The sequence below is a fragment of the Lissotriton vulgaris genome, chromosome 9 (genome assembly GCF_964263255.1).
Source record: "Lissotriton vulgaris chromosome 9, aLisVul1.2, whole genome shotgun sequence".
Lineage (NCBI taxonomy): Eukaryota > Metazoa > Chordata > Amphibia > Caudata > Salamandridae > Lissotriton > Lissotriton vulgaris.
Window position 1 is genome coordinate 526,730,120 of NC_141697.1, and position 16,229 is coordinate 526,746,348.

Below are 16,229 nucleotides of genomic sequence, written 5' to 3' on the forward strand. Positions count from 1 at the left end.
AATATTATAGTTCAAAATCAATATTTTTAACAATATTTTTGTTCCAAATATGTGTGGTTTTAATAGCTAATTATAGGAAGTCAATATTTCTGTGATCGATATTTAATTTTCAATATTTTTGTGTTTAAATGGATCCATATTATGCTAGTGATCTGACTCAGCATGTCTGCTTCACCAAGTCATGACAAGGTATTGGGAAGCCAGCAGGCAACATGGAATCCTACCACCCATTCTCATTACAGAAATGTCTCTTGTACCATGGGGGCCTGACTAATGTTGCAGTACTCAAAGTTCTACATTTGACTGTCACTCTTCCCAGTCCCCACGGGGCTATTAAGGGAGTGTGCCATCACTTTCAGGAAAATTACATCCTCCTCTACAAAACATCAATACAAGACCAAGATTAATTATAAATAGTTGATTCTTATACTTACTGTGCCACAGGTGGAGCTCGAAATCTTAAAAATGTTTTTTATATTTTCGGCAATGGCCACTAATTCTTCATCTTCATAGTCAAACCGATCCCCAAGGAGAACAGAGCTGATGTTGTTGCAGACCGACCGGCTCAGGAAAAATTCTGGATTAAAGTGGGATGCTAGAGATGGGATAGACAAACACAATAAAATACAAAATGTGTAAAGGAGCTTGGTTTAGTCTGAAATTGCTAATACGTTTTAAATTGGAATCATACCATAAACATTGAATGGTTGTAGAGTGCAGAGAAAATTACTACTTTTTTTCTAGCAGTATGGGGTTTAACTCTGTTTTACCCATCCTAACGCTAATATAACTTAATTGATTAATAATTTTCAAGAAAAACATTCACTTGAACATTTAAACAGCAAGGAAAAACCTTTTGATATGGTTTTTGTCTGACTCAATTCTATTTATGCATGCACTATAGTCACAAAATACTGTGCGATCCCTGTACAGTGCAACAATGTTTTATATATAAAAATAAGGAACCTGTATGTTACAGCTTTTGGAAAGAAGCACCACAAACATTTTCAGGTGAAGACAACAGCTAGAAGGGTAAAGCAAAATAGGACTTTTGCTCCTTATAAAGCTATTTGGCGTAACTTGCGTCACAAAATGGTGCTCAAGTTAAGGTTTACAAAGCCTAACTTCTATATCTGGTAAGTTCCCATACTCTAAAAGGCAGGGGTGTGTGTTTCCCAGAGCTGGGCCTCAAATCTGCGCACTCTGTAAACCTCTATAAAGGCTCATTATTTCAGCGGTCCACCTTCTTTCCAATATTATAAGGCAAATTTCACCTCATATAAGTATGGCACTGATGGCGCAGCTGGGAACCTCCAGGGAAATCAGAAAGGGTATCTTTCTAATAAATACTTTTCCGAAATGATTTATTAATAATCTAACTTCTCCACTGAATTTGATTTTTTAGTAATCATTAGGAGTTGTAGTTGAACCATTTCTTTAGCTTATTTCAAACATGAGATAGCAAAATGAATACATTTATCAGCACTATAGTTTTCCTCCATAGGAGAGTTAGGGTCTTCCATTGTAAAAATAGCTTTTGGGATCTTATCACAGTGGGGACATGCCAATATTACATTTCTATATGTCCTACTTTTAAAAATTCAGCACAATACATTAAGGCAGGGCCAATGCAGTTATGCAGCAAGTGAGGCCGAAGTTACCTTTGATGTCCGTAGGATGCATTGGCACACAGACCTAGGAAGAGAATACTGGCATACCCACAGAAGGTGTCTCGCAACACGCTCTTCAAATATATCCAATTCAACTACACGCACAGGACATACTCAACACCGTGCAGAATCAGGGCCATCTAATGGGGTGAATCCAGACCTTGACCCGGTGCACATCACTAGATGCAGTCTCCAATCATATGACAGGGGAGTACACCCAGCTGCAGGTATACTGGATGAAGGTCCTGTCGAAGCTCAAGGTACTCTGAACAGCACTGTTGAGAATTATATAGCCTTTTAGGGGCCTTCCTAGACCCAAACCTAAAAGGGTCAGAAACAGGTTCCTTGACTTAGCATTAATATTACAGAAGAGACGAATAGCAATGGCTTGAAAGTTAGATGCGGGTCCTAAAGTGTAGACCTGGATCAGGAATGTGATGTTTTAGGCTCGAGCCCTACAGATGAAGAGACCCATGGGGCATGCAGGAGACCTATAGCAGACCTGTGGTCAGATGTGGTGGATGAGTGGGAGCAGTTCTCGATGCCGAGACCCAGACAGGTTACCCTTGGGACACTGTTAGGTGCGATGACCCCGCCCTGTTTGTGTAACTGAGACACCTCACTGAGAGGACATAGGAGAGGGGGATGACCAGACTGATGACCGCTGGGGGGGGAGGCGGGGGGGATACCCCGGTGGAATGCCACCAGGCAGGTGCCGGGTTATTACACAATGAAGAGTCGGCCAGACACAGGTGGGCCCAGATGGCCCCCCTCTCTCGACTGAGACAGAACTCACTGAGCTCCCAACAACAGAATAGGAGACATAAATTACCACATGACGGTGGTTTGAAAGTTATGGATTATCACATGGTATACCCGGTAATCCCAGACTAGCAAGCAATCAGAGGGGTGACACAGTCCCCCAGTTGACTCAAGTCCATGAGATAGTAGCGATACCTGGTGAGTAGGACCAAGGGCTGTCCTGGCTAGATCAATCTCACACTTAATTCATATGGTTGATGGGTAGACCTGGGGCACAATCGTAAGAGCTGCAGACATTCTGTGTTATTGGGGATGAAGTCACTGAATCGTAATCACAATGTGTGTAAAAAGCAATACTATCGTTATTTACTTCTTGTAAAATGATTGTCATGTATATTTGATAAATAGCAATAAAAAATAAGTGTTAAAAAAATTAGGCCCAAATTATGCGGCAGGGTTTACTAAATTATCTGGCGAGAAAATTCAAATTGTGCAGCAAAATTGGGAACATTTTGTGAGCAGTTCATTATTTTATTATTTATAAACATGTTAACACCGTCTGGACAAAGAATTCACCTTATTAGTACCAATTTAGCACCCAAATGCATCAATATGTAACTGAAAGGTGAACAGTCTACCTTTATAAAGGGCCTTCTGCAGAACACATTGCAGCCTTTTTTGTAGCTTTTAATCCAGGTGAGCTAAAAACAATTGTTTTGTTAAAATCTGAGCATTATGTTGTATATGAAGGATTATGTGGCACATGCAGCAAATCCAAAATTATGGGGAAAAAGCAGTGGCCGCAGATTGCATCATTTCGCAACCCTTAACGCAACGCTGAAGATTCCGGTCCGTGTTTTGCTGTCTGTTCAACCGTTCGAGAGACGAGACCAGAGGAGTCAGGCTGCGAGCAGGCGTGAGCGCTGAGCCTAGCACTGAGAGAACAATGCCGCCGCAAGCCGCAAGTCTGTTGCCCAGAGATTACCACCGCCAAGAAAAGCCGCGGAGAAGGGAAAATATTACCGCGTGGCTGGTAGCCGCTAAACTGCAAGCCGGGACTACTCGGACTTACCCGGTGAGTTGGAGAGCCGGGGCGGTCAGTAGGGCACGGTGCATAAGGTGCATACAGAGTCGGCTGGTGGGCGGGCGCACGAACTGAGTCCGGTACCTCGAGCCTGAGCCTAAACTCCGAGCCCCTGAGTGACTCACGAGAGAGGCTGCTGCAAGGCACCTGGGCACATGACCCCTGGCCCCCACAGGGGGGCACCACGTATGTATTTAGCCTACGACACCTACAGAACCTGGTGCATCGGAATTCTGCCCCTGTGAGAGGGGGGCTTGTGAGAGGGCACGCCCGCGGAGCAAGCGGAGGAGGAGTGAGCGTGGAACCAGACTTCCGTAGCCTTGACTCCTCTACACCACAACATCTTGAGACACAATCTCCGCCAGTGGTGAGCGGTGGGTGTGCTGCTTCCAGAGCTTTGTTTCTCGCACTTTTCTTGCACTTTCCTCACCCTACCGCCCCTTGCCAGGCACTGCAATCGAGAGGAACTGCCAACAAGGAAAGGCACTATCCAAACCTCAAACTACCTAGCAGGGATTAAGGAGTTGTGGGGGACGCGCCCTGCAGCTCCTGTAACCCAGAGGCTCGCATAGGGGTGAGCCGGGGGAGCTAGGAGTGGAGCTGCGCCCGCGTCTGCATCTGAGACAGTTTGGTCCAGACCCAGTGTGGACCCAGTTAGTGTAGACCCAGTGTCACTTGCGAGAGGAATAAGCAGAGTAAGCAGAAGGACCAAGGACTGAGGATTGGGAGGTAGGGCGAGACAGTTGTCAGGCGGCAGTCGCTGACCCTACCCGCCTCGGCTGGTGTCGGTTCTGCAGGCCCCAGCGCCCTTATTTACCTAAGTTGTGGCTCTGCAAGTTAAAATTCACCACTAGCAACCAGCTACTAGCCACCAGCTACCCAACTATCCAGCTAAACAGCTAAACTCGTCCTGGGCCAGCATGAGGTCCGGAAAAGTAAGAAGGTCCATTACAAAACCAGTATTAAAACGAAAAAAAGGGGCCACAAGAGACGTTGGAGCCACCCCACCACCAACAGAGAAAGATCTCTGTAAAATAAGTACCAATAAGGGAAAGGCCAATTCGATCGACACCAACTCTGTCAATGAAATCGGCGACGCCACGGGCTGCCCTTGGTTCAAGGGCACGGCGGCCATTCAGGACAATAATTTAGAAATCGCAACGGACCCACGGAGCGCAACAAAACCAAGAAAGCTAACAAAATGAGCGAAAAGAGAAAGAACCGAAGATCTCATAACCATTGATGGAGAACCAGCTAAAAAAACTTCATACTCATTTGCGTTTCTAAAACATCCAGGGGCTGCATTTTTCACATACAACGGAAACCTAGAAGGCCTACCAACTCCATTGGAGCCCGGAAAGATAGAATACCCACCGTTACATGATCAAAAAATACTGGAAACAGAGAAATCGCCAAAAACTACTGTAGTGGATATACACACCGCTAACATACATACGATATCAATTGAGAGCAGTATAAACAACGAAGAAGACAGAACACTATACTCATCAGTAGATATGCCAGTGGAGATCAACAATCAACCAGACACCGAATTGACAAACCCTCAAGGCATACAGACATAGCTCAGTAGGATGAAAACAGAAAGCTCCCCAGACAAGGCCACAACACTCAGCGGGCCAAGTACAGACAGAGCATTAGGTGCCTTCTCTACTCTAGAACAACACGACCCACAGGACTGGGGAGATCAACAAACAGCTCCGCCACCGCAAAAATCTCAGATTGCGCGGGACGCAAGGACACTAACAACACGACAAAACAGCATCCCTTCACCAACGCCGAAGAGTGTACAAGACGGCTCCCAAATGGCCCCAGACGAGCAGAGTGACACGGGCCGCCCTAACACACCAAAAAATCGGCAAGGGGAGATTCCACACCTTACAGATGGTGACATGTCTTTGCTTGCAACACAGGAGTAGCAAGATCTAGTGGCGGTATGCAATCTAAAACCCACTACAACCCCAAGTACCAGGAGTTCAGAGAGCATGAGCAAAAGCTCGTTAATTACCTTCTGGGCAAATCTAGTAAACACAATACAACTATCAGCAGCAGCCTTACAATATCAATCAGAGAAACTAGACATGCAGTTAACAGTACTGCAAACACTAGCTGAATTCACTTCAGGGATTGAGAAGAAACTAGGCGACTTAAACGGCTTAATAAAAAGGGGTCAGGAAGCAGCAGAATTCTCTGCTATAGCTAAACTTAAAATCCCGAGAGCAACGGATCTATTAGAGACAGCGATAGAACACCTTGGGCACGAGGACGTCACAAAGGCAAAATGCTTACACCAGCAGGAAAAACTCAAAACAGAGTCTGACTCATGTAGCATAACACGGAGCTACACTGACAGCTGGTCAAGGGCCACGCTACAAAACGTGAAACAGTCGGCCCTGGAGCAGGACATGGAACAAACTCAAACAAGGGCAACCTCAGCCACAATTGACAGCACCATTGACCAACCCCCCACCGGGGCAAACCATCTTGAACAAACCACAGCCGGAGTATCGAGAGACTCTTCAACAAACAAGACAGACACACTAATATTTGCCCCAGAGTACAAATCTAGGGGCAGAATGGACATCCTGAATAGAGGAAATATAATCAAATTAATCACATCTATCAAAGGTCTGGAAGTCATCACCACAACCGACTTACAAATTGAATTCCAACCTGTACTCGACCAGTTAAAACCAGAAACTTCAAAGAGAACATGGGCATCAACTGATCTGGTTGACCGGATTTTAGGAGAGCTTAACAAATCCTCTCAATGGGGAATAAGGCTGGAACCAGGTAGAAGGCAAGCCTACCCAACACCGTTCTTAAAGGAGAGTGAGAAAGAACACCCGCCCAAAGCCACATCTATTTTAAAAGGAGCCCTCAGCCAGTCACCAGGCTGCCAAGGGAGGTCCTTATACACCAAAACGGTAATAACGAAATGCATAGCTCCTAATCCAGACATAATACAGCGAATAATAACAAACAGAGGTGGGCAGTGACAAGGATCCCCAGCGCAGGCCTCGACATGCATAACATTGAACAACTTCAGAGTATGTATCTGGAATATCAATGGCTTGGCTGACAAACTGGATGATCAAGAAACATTAAAATATTTAAGAACATTTGACTTGATACTACTTCAAGAAACCTGGGAAGAAGCTGAGACAGCCCTCAAAGGCTATATGACACAATTTGTCCCAACCACTAGGACATCATCTTTTGGCCATAGCTCAGGTGGATTAATGATCTTTGCCTCAATACCCACAGTAGGAGCAATGGAGAAAATAACGATTAAAACTACTGCTCCTAACGTCATACAGGCGACTGAGATAATAATTAATACCAGAAAGCCATACCACCGCCTGGTAATAGTTAACTCCTACATACATCCGAAGCACAGACGGAAAGGTTCAAGAGAGCTGGTCAAAGAGACCGCTAGAATTATGGATGAGGGGGAAGCTGAACATGTAATCTTGGCAGGAGACTTTAACCTCTTTCTTTTTGGAACCGCAACGGATGATGACTTGGATCACGATCTTAACAGAGCCTGGGGAATACCAACTCAGGCTCAACCATCTCTAACCAAACAAACCACTTGCTCAAACCAACTGTTAAGAGGGCTAGAGCAACTAAACCTAAGGGCGCTAAACAGCCGGTACAAAGAAGACACCCCTCCAGCATCAACCTACCACTCGGCAGCAACTTCCTCCTATCTAGATTACAAATTTGCTACTCTCCCTCTATTTGACACTATCAAATCATTTAAGCTGGGTGTTAGTGACCAAAGTGACCATTTGCCACAAGAAATCGTTCTAAGGACAACCAGAGAAAACCCCACGGAAGTTAGGGCATGCGCTAGATCTGAATACACATCAGACTTCAAACGCATAAGATACAAACAACACAACATCGAAGAACTGTCTTCAAGCGCAAAGGAGCTTACTCACCAGTGCATTTTGGTTATAAACCCAATAGAGTCCTGGGAGCGGTATACAAAGACTCTGGGGACCAAATACGCTACAAAACTAAGGCCACTCAAAGGCAAAACTCCTAAGTGTGTATTGAGCAAGACAAACACGCTGGAGATAAAAAGAATTAAACGGAATATAAAGCAAACTCTGAACCAACTCCGTACACAGCCTGAAAAAGGGCCTTTGCAAGATGCTCTACGCAGCTTAAAAGCGAACCTAAGAAAGGCAACCTGGGAAATCAAAAGACAGGCGAACGACAAGCTCTGGGAAAAAATAAAGTACGATTCGAAACAAAAAACAGTGCTAAATTTTGGCAAACAATTCACAGCTTGCAGCGGCCGGGTCATCAAGGAATAAACTCCTACATATCAGAGGCAGTTTGTGCTAATTTCCTGCACAACCTCGTCAACGCAAGAAACAGCCAACAATCAGAAGGACAACGAAACAGGAAAGACTGAAAGAGGGTCCAGAAACCCTAAGGAAAACATAACGGGAAAATACGACCAAAAGAACCCTGATGAGGCAAAGAACAACAGCACACTAACAAGCACCACAGAGAACAAAATCAACTTAACAGTGGATTGGATAAAAACTCAAATAAAGAAGGGGAAAATGGAAGGAGCTCCAGGCCCAAACGGAATACCACCGATAATATTTAAATACAACATTGAATTCTGGACCAACACACTACTACCACTCTTTGCGGGCATACAGGAATTAGAAACCTGCCCCGAATCCTGGCAAGGATTGACCATAAGCCCAATTTACAAGCAAGGAGACAGGAGTGATCCTTGCAATTATCGGTTGATCGCTCTACTCGACATAGAAGCAAAGTATTATGCGGGCATTTTATTGCATGAATTGACATCTCGGGCAGCTTCAAAACACATAATCCCGGCAAATCAAACAGGGTTCTGCAGAGGACAAGGAACTACTACCAATGTCATGGCACTAACTCTGCGGCCAAAGTAGGAAAGAACTCCCTGTTTTTATGTTTTATCGACTACAGCCCAGCCTTCGACCATGTGGACCGGGGCAAACTCTAGCGAAAGCTTGACAAATGGGGAATACCGCAACCCCTCCTGAGGCAATTAATCCTACTCCACACTAACACCTGGGTTAAGATTAAGCTGGGAGACGGGACGCACCTCTCCAGGAGAATCAACACCTCTAAAGGACTAAAACAAGGGTGCGTCCTAGCCCCTACTTTGTTTAATCTTTTCGTGGCAGACCTACCAGGGGAACTGGACAGCATCAAATCACACGCCCCACGGTAGGGGGACATCACGCTGTCCAACCTCCTCTACGCTGACGACCTGGTTCTAATAAGTCGAACTCAGATTGCCTTCAGCAACTTTTAAACAATACCAGCACATTTTCACAGCTTAATGGATTAAAAATCAACCTAAAGAAAACAAAAACCATGGCTGTGAATTATAAGAAGGCCAGGAAAAACTGCTGGTAACTGGACGGACACAAATTGGACCATGTAGCGTGCTACAAATATCTGGGAGTCCTAGTAGACAGCAGAGGCTCGTCTAAACCGCAATTAGAGACGTTGCATCGAAAAGGCACAATGAGTTGCTTTGCGATGATCCCCTTGAAGAAAATATTGCCAGATTACACGCTTGACCCGCTTCTACAAGTATTGAGAGCTCGCCTACAACCGATGCTAACATATGGGAGTGAATCAACTCTCGGAAAAGATGCTCTTACCCTTGATAGAGTAATCAGCAAAACCTTCAGAACCATCTTTCGGCTACCCAGCTATGTATCTCCTGCCCAAATCCGTCTGGAGTTCGGGGTTCAAAAACAGACAGTGGAAAGAAGGACAGCTTCATAAAATGCTGGCATAAGATTAGAAATGCAGAGCAAGGCACCCTAAATGCCCACCTTTGGACTGAGCTGCAGCGAAGAGAATCTTCATACGCAAGGAAGTATCTGATGGAATCGTTAGAAGTACGTTAACTGTCTGACCTCTGGAACACCTCAGTAGATCACAAAAGCTTCAAAAAGCTAGTAACAAAGGTTACAAAAATAACATCGCTATTAGAGGACAAGGAAACTCTAGCAAAAAAGGCACATGGATGGACAGTCTTAAACAACTATAAAACACTAAAGACCCAAGCGTATACGGATCACGGATTCAAACAGAGGACTAAAGAGAAATTTTTAAAACTACGATTCGGTATACTACTAATTCTCCCTCACCTGGCCCCATGGAAAAGGAACTAGGAAGACAAAACTTGCCGTCTCTGCAGTGCAGGACCTGTAGATTTAATCCACATAATATGTTTCTGTCCAATCTTAATGGACAAAAGGAGATCCTTATTACGCATAATATGGAACCAGAAGGGCATCAGAACCTGCAGGCACGCAGTCATGTTATGTTTCAATCTGCAGGAGACCCAATTAAACTGCAGACTTACAAAAATACTTTGACGCAGTGACGGAGAGAATTAAGGAGACACAAAATGAGGAAACAGAGTAACATTAAGACACTGCCTCCGAGCACAACCATATGTCCGCAGCTCAAACGAATAATAACAAAAATGTAAACTGTTAATATGAACTGCATAATTTTAACTCCTGATAATTAATTTTACCTTTGACACGTATCTCTTTTAAAGCTGTGTACTTTAAATTGTGAGTTTTAATTAACTAGAGAAGTGTGGCTCACTGGTTAGAGGAGGCAGACCTGGAAGCAGAGGACAGCCCGGGACCAGGGTTCAATTCCCAGCTCGGCGGGGTCTTGAGTCCTAAAATGTCCACGGACTCGACAATTCTTGCTCCGGTGCCTACTCGATTCACGGGTTCACACTCTGCGACTCTGGGCAATAGCTTGCTTAATCTCCACAACGGCCCCTCGCGGCGGGATGCCTGGCTTTCACCTTGCGGATACCCTGCCGGGGTTATCTCACAGGGGAATACCAGGACGGGTTCCCTAAGCAAGCGCTTAGAAACCGCTCGGTGATTTGCACTATATAAATTCCTGTACATTTACATTTACAACTATGCAATAAACTTATCTTATCATTTCTGTGGTCCTACTTTTGGGATACACTGCCTATTTAGGTGTGACCTATTAATTTTTCAAAGGGAGGCTTTCTTCTTATCAAATTGGTTATTTTAACAGGTTGAACAGCAGGTTTAAACTTCAGCAGTCAGCCTACATTGGTGGACCTGAAATCATGTTTTCCTTTTCACACCATTGGATGGCACAATAAGGACTTCTGTTCGCAGGTGGCCTTTAGCTTACCATGACATGGACATAGTTTCTACAGCATATACTATAGCCTTACAGGACAGGTACTTATGCAAATTAGGGATCCGTCTATATGCTTTAAGAGCTACAGGACATTCATTGGGCACTGGACAGCAGTGCATTAGTATGCAGAGTCCAAAAACTAGCAATAAAATAAATCACAAAATGGGGCAACCATGGAAAAAAGCAATTTTCCTAAACCTAAATTTAGTTAAGATTCCCTGAGCATATTGTATATCTCTGTATTATACAATAAAGTTTCCAATCATAAATTCAAAAAAGGAGTTAAATAGCATTCAATATGAGTCTGTGGTTTTTTATTTTCTTATTTCTGTGATTTTCCACAAAGGCATATTCTCCACTTCCAGATAATGTAATCAATACATCCTTCCAGATAATGTAATCAATACAGCCAACACGTGTGTTTCGTCTATAAAGAATTGTCCAAAAGACTTCATCAGGGCTAGAGCAACTAATTTCTCGTGGCCTTCTCACTAATATTCACCGTTTTCAAAGAAACAAATATAATTCAATCCAATCTCCATTAATTCACGTAATCCAAAACTCAATTCTTGGCACATTGGCCGAGCATCCACCTCATATATCATTTATCCAGACTGTCAATCTCTGTATCTCAGAAGGAAGACTCCCTGCGTGTATAAATCTGAGCGATTGTGGAGCGCAGGGGCGAAAGCCCTGCAACCTTGATGTTCGGGACACCCATTACAACCAAAGTGTCTTAATGGACCAACAGAAGATCAATTAATGAGGAAGAAACCCATATAATAGAATATATTTGTGAAAGGAAAATAAAGGCCTATGCTGACCAGTGCCAACATGCAGAATATGTACTTTCACTAGAGGATATCGAATGCTTGTCTGTCAGTTTAGAAAATAACAATCTGATGCTCCCTTTGATGCTGAGCCATTTTATGTGATAAACACCAAAAGACACAAGGCGACTGCCCAGAGTCCTGGAAAAGTCTATTAAGTGAAATTCCTTTCATTTCTACATGTGGCTTATTATTCATCGGACACTGATGTCAATGTAGAGACTGGGTCCAAAAGGACAAGTGAAACCCCGACTGCTGTTCCTGCATTACAAAAACTGATTACGTACATTTCTACTGCCTGTCTCCAGGTTCTGAAGACACTGTCAAGACAAAGGGTCAGAGGACACTGAAGAATCATTGAAGAGCTATAATTGTGTATTTATTTGTAAAGAAATTATATATTTTTATTTAACATAGGGGAGATGTAGTGTTGTGCGAGTTAGCAATGACAGAACCCTATTGGCTCCTGATAGATTCCATAGAACCATGAAGTAAGGGTTAGAGCGTAATGAAGTGAATACAGGTTTAGAATGTTGAGTTCGCAGTTGAACATAAACAAATAAAGACCTGTAATTCTAAGTTTTGTGTGTAGCGTAGTCATTGGCAGGTACCCAGGCTGGGGAGGATGCTACATTAAGTAACAGCACTGAAATAGCTCTGTGTTTCTTGGGAGAACTGCAGCTATCTTGACCTTAACTGTGGCTTGCCATACATCCATCTTTCCAATACGACTACTGTGTGAAAATATTAAGTGGCTAATATAGAAACATATCCATTTAAGTGAAAGATACAATGATGTCACATTGAGGCGAAACTGGAATCTGTTCTTGTGGGAGAGATTTATATTCAGCATTGGAGGTATTTATAAACTGTTAGCTTTCGAGGATTGATAACATTGAGAAGAAATCATGACTAGAAAGATTAAGAGGAGGCTACTGTGGCGCAGCAAATGTTACACTAACTTCACTTGTTTAGTGTCAGGAAGTATGGGCAGCAAAGGCACCAGTGCCTTAGAGCTAAGCAAGAGAGGGACGAAGTATTAGAATTTTGCCTGTTTTCAAATTTTCCTAGGACATAATGGATCGTTCCACCACTGTTCTTACTGGAGGTAACAAGCCTATAATGTCTACCTCCCAGTGATCTATTTCAACCACCATGACACGCCCATCTTATTTTATTATATTTATGCTTTTATAGAGCATTGGTGCTACTCAGAGGTCACTTCACAACCTCTCAATAACTAAACAGCTGGATTTGCCCCCAGGTTTGTTAAGTTGTAGCTTTGCTTGATGCGGTTTCATGTCACAATAATCAAGAAGCAAAATATTAACCTGTAACTATATTGAGTCAGGATAACTACCACTAAATATTCAAGTTTTTTATAGACTAGTGTGGGTTTACAAGTCTTAACTTCATATCATCAAGGTATATAATTGTGTAAGTAAAACTATTAAATCCATATATTCCTGCATTGACAATATAGTGGTAGTTTTAATCCTGCACATGGTAATGTGCAAGAACACCCTTGATGAGTTAGTCAAACAAACATCTTATACACTAGATTTTGAATCACGTAATTTGCAATTATCTATCACTGCTTACTGGTAGTAGCTATGTTAACTACAGGTGAACTAACACATTTATGGAGAGGACCCATCAAAGACTACCCATCATCTCTCTTTTATAGTATACCGCGACTTGTCAACAGATATATACAATCATACAATAAATGCTATCTGCCTTCCAAAGCAAGTTCTCCCAATGTCTGAGAACCACAGGGACCATTTCTGTCTTTTCTTTTTGACCAACAGATACTAACATTTCGTCTCTTTAAACGTTTTGATCAAGCAGGAAACTTCCTCCTGGATTCTCTCCTCCAAACTCCTCTTTCCCATTCCAAAGGTTGTCAAGGCAAGGATAGCAAATTGGCGAAGCTCCTTCCACTTCTGTCCCTGGCTGAAGCCAATTCCTTGAAGATGGAAAATGGAAAGTTAGTTGTTTATTTAATTACAAATTACAAAAAAGTTATAACAGTTACAACTTAATGAACTCTGACCACTTTCTATTCATGCTAACAGTAATTCAAGTAACATATACAGCTTAGAAAGGTGGCAGAGATAAAGAGGATCATATTTAGTTTGGCATGCAGTCTACAAGCCTTCCACATCAGCAGAAGCTCCTTACATGGCAGACAGGCATATAGAAAAACAGTGATAGGGACTGCATTTTAAATAATACAGGAGTACACAAAATAATGGGGGATGCAATGCAATGCTTGACTTAATCTCAGCCAGAGCCAGCTTTAGGGAAGTGTGAACGGGGCCAGGACACCGGACTGGGCACCAAGCTCAGGGTGGCCATTGTGTTTTATAATATCTTATGAGTTTAAAAGCAACAGTTGTAGAGTTCCTTGTGTGGCCAGCAATGTTAGGCAACAACAAAAATGGCAAGATTTCTCTGGTAATGAATGTACCTGTTGGAGACAGATCAGAGTTTTGTCAAATGGCAGTTTCAACTCATTATAAAGCAGCGCAGAGGGTTAATATGCCTGCTGCAAGGAAGGTGTACCATGCGGATCACAGACTGTATTTTATGTTGCTAGCTCAGTGACTTACTGCTTTTGTCACAGAGACATCTTTTTGTTACTTGCAGTTCATCAGTGACAATCCTAATAGCACATTGAGCTAAACACTGTCATCAAAGAGTTGCATGCAAACTGCACTGTATAGGGTAGAATTTTGGTATTTCCCCCAGTTGTTTATTATCCCAATGTTGTTAAAAAAGGGTTAATTGAGTTAGAAATGTATTATATTAGTAAAGCCACCCACAGTATTATGTTTCAAATCCTTAGTTTGTCCTTCTCTAGACCAAGATCTCTTGAAATATACTACCTACAAGTATGAATGACATGTGACTCCTATACATTATAGTCCTCCCTGTCTTATGTAACATTTCCTAAACACTGTTATGTTATCAGGATCTGTAAAGCACAAATTTCACCTGCGCAGTATCCCAGTGCTGGAGCAGGTGTGAATGTCATCTGCTAGGTGTTAGTTAAAGAGCCCGGTCACCAGCTTATTGCTGAATTGCAGAAGTGAGGATAAGGCTCAAATGTTCAGATGGAGATTGTTCCAAGTTTTGGGTGTGAGATAGGAGATGGCTATGCCTACTGTTCTGCTTTTGTTGATGTAAGGGATGTGTGAGAGAGAGAGAGTGAGGCAGAGCATACATGATCTGGTGGAAGGGGAAGCGACTGTTGAAGCAGGCTGGCCAATGTTGTGCAGTGCCCAGTATGTGTTTGTGAGGAGTTTAAATTGGCAGTGTTTGGGTATCGTAAGCAAGTGGAGATCTCTGAGGTGATGCATAATGTGAGTGGAATGTGGAAAATACAGGGTGAGTCTAGTAACTGCGGTCTGCATGGTCTGAAGTTGGTGGAGGAGGTCGTTGGGAATTCCGGCATAGAGTGCACTGCCGTAGTCAAGTCTGCTAGTGACTAGGGCTTGAGTGATGGTACATCTGGTGCTCTTGAAAAAATCCATCTAAAGATTTGTGGGGAGGATGAGTAGTGTGTGGACGCACGAGGAGCTAACTGTGTTCACCAGTGCGAACATGTTGAGTTTGTCATCTAAGATTATTCCCAGGTTGTGGATGAGCTTTGAAGGCAATGGTATTGGACTGAGCTCTGATGGGCTGTATGACATCACCACGTGTTTCTTTACCACACACATTTTTATAATACAGAGTTTACAGTGCATTCCTCCAGCGATTCCCAAGGCCCTAGGCCTCTTCACTTTCCTCTAGGTATCTCTTATACCACTTTCTTAGTATATGGTTTAGGTGGCCCCTAGGGCTCATCCATATTGTGCAACTTTTGTGTATTTTAAACTGTCTTGTGATTTAACGCTTGTGCTTCTGTGCTCATAAAGAGTCCAGGGGATTTTATAGTTAATAAATCAATATATATTTTCAATATATATCTGTGTGGTGTCCCTTTCATTTGGTATTCAAGGGGGTTGTGTATGGTATAACAGCTGGCTTCACATGCCTTTCAGAGTTTAGCCTAAGACTGCTTTGTCCACGTTACCACTAGGATAACTGGTCTACAAGGTTGAATTACAACCATCATCATAAGGGTTGCTTGGCATGGTACAAAGTGATCACTAAGAATTAGTGAGCATTATATACCAGGCCAACTTCTCACAGGCTGTATGACATCACCACGTGTTTCTTTACCACACACATTTTTATAATACAGAGTTTACAGTGCATTCCACTATCACACATTTACATTCACTCGCATGTGAAATACCTTTACCACACAATTTATTACCATGTATACTTTTACCACGCTTACTGTTACAGAAAAAAACAGTCACAGTCTAGAACTGCTCCTATTTTAAAAAAATTATATAATACATCTTAATACGTTATTGTAAACAAAATATATATATTTAAACAAAATTACATTTATGTCAATTATAGGTTTACTTCTGTTTTTAAATTGTATATTTTTTGGGGTAGACCCCCAGCCACCCTTATTTAATGACACTTACAAATATATAAACTACTTACTACATACTCCTCAATACAAACATATGCATTGTAAAGACTTGTGTGGTAAAGACT

The 16,229-nt window shown here is 42.7% G+C and overlaps 1 protein-coding gene across 3 annotated transcripts in view; it reads right to left on the bottom strand.

The window, feature by feature from the left end:
- The window catches only part of LOC147690365 (cytochrome P450 2F2-like), a 533,126-nt gene that overhangs the window by 376,043 nt on the left and 140,854 nt on the right, over positions 1-16,229 (bottom strand). For all 3 annotated transcript variants that reach the window (XM_086938001.1, XM_086938002.1, XM_086938003.1), the window contains 2 exons: positions 13,423-13,572; positions 435-595 (listed from right to left, as the gene is read on the bottom strand). In XM_086938001.1, coding sequence (XP_086794127.1) covers positions 435-595; positions 13,423-13,572 — 311 coding nt within the window. The remainder of the gene's footprint in view (positions 1-434; positions 596-13,422; positions 13,573-16,229) is intronic.